General features: G+C 47.1%; 1 protein-coding gene across 1 annotated transcript; it reads left to right on the plus strand.

Annotated features, from left to right (window-relative positions):
- Positions 1 to 784: 784 nt before the first annotated feature.
- LOC132046042 (uncharacterized) lies at positions 785 to 1,370 on the plus strand (the record flags this gene model as incomplete). The annotated part of the gene is made up of 1 exon (XM_059436589.1): positions 785 to 1,370. A coding segment is annotated over exon 1 (586 nt), but the record flags the coding sequence as incomplete, so codon positions are not given.
- Between the last annotated feature and the right edge of the window lie 3,887 nt (positions 1,371 to 5,257).

The following is a 5,257-nucleotide window of genomic DNA, read 5'->3' on the forward strand; positions in this document are numbered from 1 at the left end:
AGAGCGTTGATGTAAGAAATTTTTGTTCCTTAACCGTATGTTATATATTTCAGAAATGCCTATAAAGAGAAAGGCTACAGTGGCCCAGAAGGGCAAGACAGCGGCCGAAAAGCGGGCCGAAAGAGCACCGCAAACAGTGGTAGAGGAAAGCGAGCCCCAGGATGCGGCTCAATCTCAGTCCTCTCAAACAGTGCCCATTACTGAGGAGCCCGAGAGAGCCTCAGCTCCAGCTCCTCCGCCAAATGCTTCGGGCCAAGATGTGCGAGAGGCCATTAATCTGTTGACCCAGTTGGTTGCAGCCCAGACTCAGAAGCAAAGTTCAGGGCATGGTGATAGGGCTATCAGTGCGAGGGCCCGTGATTTCATTGTTTTAAACCCTCCGGAATTCTTTGGGTCAAAGCCGGAGGAGGACCCTCAGGACTTCATTGATGGTATGTTGAGGACGCTCCGATTGATGCATGCTTCGGACACCGAGTCGGTGGAGCTAGCGTCATACAGGTTGAGAGGTGTCTCGATCCAGTGGTATACGGTTTGGATGGCTTCACGGGGAGCCAATGCCCCGCCACCAGTATGGCAAGAGTTTGTCGATGCTTTCCTCCGTCATTATATGCCTCCAGAAGTTCGGCGAGCTAGGGCCGATAAGTTCTTAAATTTGAAGCAAGGAAGCATGAGTGCTACAGAGTATAGTCTCCGCTTCAATTCCTTGGCTAGGTATGCTTCGGCCATGGTAGCGGATATGGGCGATCGGGTGCACCGATTTGTGAAGGGCCTAGGGCCACACCTGATGGATAAATGCTTGACTGCATCCCTACAGGATGGCATGGATATTGCACGCATTCAGGCACATGCTCAGGAATTAGAGGAACACTTGCAGCAGCGGAGAAATGAGCATGGGCAGGATAGGGGTCATAGCAAAAGAGCTAGATCGTCGGGTTCGACGGGTGAATTCAGAGGTGGACACAGGCAGCAGTTCCCCAGACACTCGGGCTATTCCATGACCAGTACACCTCCACGATCTTCGGGCCAGAGATTTGATAGATCTGCTCGTTCAGGGCCGAGTCCGAGTTATTCAGGACCTCAATTCAGAGATGATTCAGGCCAGTCAAGGCCACCGGTACCACGATGTTCCCAGTGTGGGAAGATGCATTGGGGTCGATGCCGATCGGGTTCTGATGTCTGCTATTCATGTGGTCGGCCAGGCCATATTATGCGTGAGTGCCCCTCAGTTCATGGTAGAGGTAGTACCCAGCCGTCAGGGTCAGCAGCCGGATCTTCAGCATCTACACGCCCTACGGGGCCAGGTTCACATGTGCCGGCTGTCCATGGTAGAGGCAGAGGCAGAGCTTCCACTTCTAGCGGTCCTCAGCACCGTATTTATGCATTGGCTGGACGCCAAGATCTTGAGTCTTCTCCTGACGTTGTTACAGGTATATTATCGGTATTCTCTCATGATGTATATGCTTTGCTTGATCTGGGCTCCACATTGTCTTATGTTACTCCATATATTGCGGGTCGATTTATAGTTGAGCCGGAATCGATCAAACCTTTTGAGGTGTCCACACCCGTTGGTGAATCGGTAATAGTTAGCCGAGTATATAGAGAGTGTATGGTTGTGATATGTGACCGTCGTACTATAGCCGACTTGCATGAACTAGAGATGGTAGATTTTGATGTCATTATGGGCATGGATTGGCTGGCTTCTTGTTATGCCAACGTTGATTGTAGAATGAAAATGGTTCGTTTCCAATTTCCGGGAGAGCCAGTTTTGGAATGGGAAGGAAATACGGCGTCACCAAAAGGTAGGTTTATTTCCTATCTGAAGGCAAGGAAGATGATCACGAAAGGGTGCATTTATCATTTGGTGAGAGTTCGAGATGTAGAGGCTGAATCGCCGACTCTCCAGTCAGTTCCAGTGGTGAACGAATTTCCGGATGTATTCCCGGAAGAGCTCCCAGGCCTTCCTCCCGAGCGGGAGATCGATTTTGCAATTGATGTGTTGCCAGACACTAAGCCCATATCTATTCCTCCCTATAGGATGGCACCCGCAGAATTGAAAGAGTTAAAGGAGCAGTTAAAAGACTTACTTGAAAAAGGCTTTATCAGGCCTAGTTCATCCCCGTGGGGAGCACCAGTATTGTTTGTCCGAAAGAAAGATGGCTCCTTGAGAATGTGCATTGATTATCGGCAACAATCGAACAAAGTGACGATTAAGAACAAGTATCCTCTTCCGAGGATCGATGATTTATTCGACCAATTGCAAGGTGCCAAATGGTTCTCAAAGATTGATTTAAGGTCCGGATATCACCGAGGTAAGAGTGAGGGAGAAAGACATCCCTAAGACGCCTTTCGTAACGAGATATGGCCATTTCGAGTTCCGAGTAATGTCGTTTGGGCTAACTAATGCGCCGGCGGTGTTCATGGATTTAATGAATAATGTATTCGGAGCCTTTTCTGGATCTGTTCGTGATTGTATTCATCGACGATATTCTGGTGTATTCTAGATCCGAGGCCGAGCATGCGGATCATTTGCGCATTGTCTTAGGAGTCCTCCGAACCCGAGAGTTGTATGCTAAATTTTCTAAATGTGAGTTTTGGTTGAACTCAGTATCATTTCTGGGCCATGTTGTCGCAGCCGATGGTATTCGCGTGGATAGCCAAAAGATCGAGGCCGTAAAGACTTGGCCAAGGCCCACGACTCCTACGGAGGTTCGTAGCTTTCTAGGCTTAGCGGGTTATTACAGGAGATTTGTTGAGGGTTTCTCTTCTATTTCTGCACCGCTCACAAAGTTGACCCAGAAGTCGGCTAAGTTTCAATGGACAGATGCATGTGAACGTAGTTTTCAAGAGATGAAAGATAGATTGACTTCCGCCCCGGTCTTGACACTTCCGAGGGATTGGAGGGATATGTCGTATATTGTGATGCTTCAGGCGTTGGGCTAGGATGTGTATTAATGCAGCATGGTAAGGTGATTGCGTATGCTTCAAGGCAGTTACGGAAACACGAACGGAATTATCCAACCCATGATTTAGAATTAGCCGCAGTGGTCCATGCGTTAAAGATATGGCGACATTACTTATATGGTGTCCATGTGGACATTTATACCGACCATAAGAGCCTTCAATACATTTTTAAGCAGAAGGAGTTGAATCTGCGGCAACGACGATGGTTGGAGTTGCTGAAAGATTATGATGTTGATATCTTGTATCACCCTGGAAAGGCTAACGTGGTGGCTGATGCTCTTAGCCGCAGATCTATGGGGAGCTTATGTGATGTACGACCAGAAAAGAAAGGGATGGCCCGTGAGCTTCAGCGGTTAGCGAGCCTAGGAGTCCGAGTAGTGGACTCAGGTAGCAGGAGCTACTATTCAGAATTCAGCAGTCTCATCGCTAGTAGCGGAAGTAAAAGAGCGACAGTATGAGGATCCCATGCTACTGCAGTGCAGAGACACGTTTGCTCAGAAAGAGGGATCATCATTTGGCGTTTCAGGAGACGGAGCTCTCCGGTATCGAAGTAGACTATGTGTCCCCGATGTGGCAGATCTACGCCAACGAATATTGAGGGAGGTTCATTGTTCCCGTTATTCTATCCACCCCGGAACGACGAAAATGTATCATGATCTTAAGTCCTTATATTGGTGGAATGGGATGAAGAAAGATGTAGCAGAATTCGTAGCCGAATGCCCCAACTGTCAACAAGTGAAAATAGAGCACCAAAAGCGGGCGGATTGCTACAAGCTATAGAGATCCCGACTTGGAAGTGGGAAGTGATTAATATGGATTTCATTACCGGTTTACCCCGTACTCGACGTAAGTTTGATTCTATATGGGTAATTGTTGATAGACTCACCAAGTCGCCCCATTTCTTACCCGTCGAACGACTTATGTGGCGGAAGATTACGCAAGGCTCTATGTTAAAGAGATAGTGAGACTCCATGGTGTTCGGTATCTATTATCTCGGATAGAGGAACTCGGCCTTACGGCAAATTTCTGGACATCTTTTCAGGAGGGTCTAGGGACCCAAGTGAGCCTTAGCACGGCATTTCACCCACAGACGGATGGGCAGGCTGAACGCACTATCCAGACTCTTGAAGATATGTTACGGGCATGTATGATAGATTTTGGAGGAAATTGGGATGATCATTTGCCACTCATTGAATTTGCTTACAATAATAGTTACCATTCTAGCATTCAGATGGCTCCGTATGAAGCTTTATATGGCCGGAAATGTAGATCCCCAATAGGGTGGTTTGATATTGGAGAAGCTAAATTAATGGGGCCAGACTTGGTCCAACAAGCCGTGGAAAAGGTCAAGCTTATAAGAGATCGATTGCTAGCGGCTCAAAGTCGTCAAAAGTCCTATGCGGATAATCGCCGAAGAGACTTGGAGTTCGAGGTAAAAGATTGGGTGTTCTTGAAAGTGTCGCCGATGAAGGGCGTCATGAGATTTGGCAAAAAGGGGAAGCTTAGTCCCCGGTATATAGGGCCTTATGAAATTGTGCGCAAAGTGGGCAAAGTGGCCTATGAATTAAATCTACCTTCAGATTTGGAGTCAGTTCATCCAGTTTTCCATGTCTCAATGCTTCGAAAATGTGTTGGAGATCCTATGAGGATCGTCCCGATAAATGATGTTCAAGTGACAGAAAGGTTAACTTATGATGAAATACCCATTGCCATATTAGATAGGCAAGTACGGAGGCTTAGAAACAAAAAGGTAGTCTCGGTTAAAGTTCTGTGGAGGAATGACAGTCGAGAGGAAATGACATGGGAAGCGGAGGATAATATGCGATCCAAATACCCGCATTTATTTCAGCCCTTAGACGAGGGCCAAGATGAAGCGTCAAGATCACAAGGTATGTGTACTTTCTTTTTATGCTTTTGGGTCGTGAGTGGCCAATTCGTAATGCTATTATGTTGTAGCCCTGTGAGGCATCGATATTTTGGGCTGTTGTGACAGGTTGATAGTACCATATTATAGGGGAAACTCTGGCGAAATTTTTACCGAATTCCCCAAGACTTTAACATTCGAGGACGAATGTTCCTAAGGGGGGTAGAATGTTACACCTCGGAAAATTTTCCGTTGGTACGCAAGCGGACGAGCTAGTGGTGAGTACGAGGAGCGCGAGTGTATAATGCTTCATGGGCAATGTAAGTAAATGAGCTAGCAATGCATGAATATGGATGAGAATGAATAGAATAAAAGTCGAGAGATGTGAAAAAGTTGGAAATTGGCAAAAACTGCCCAGGGGTCGTAAACCAC

Source organism: Lycium ferocissimum, unplaced genomic scaffold (assembly GCF_029784015.1).
Source record: "Lycium ferocissimum isolate CSIRO_LF1 unplaced genomic scaffold, AGI_CSIRO_Lferr_CH_V1 ctg9183, whole genome shotgun sequence".
NCBI lineage: Eukaryota > Viridiplantae > Streptophyta > Magnoliopsida > Solanales > Solanaceae > Lycium > Lycium ferocissimum.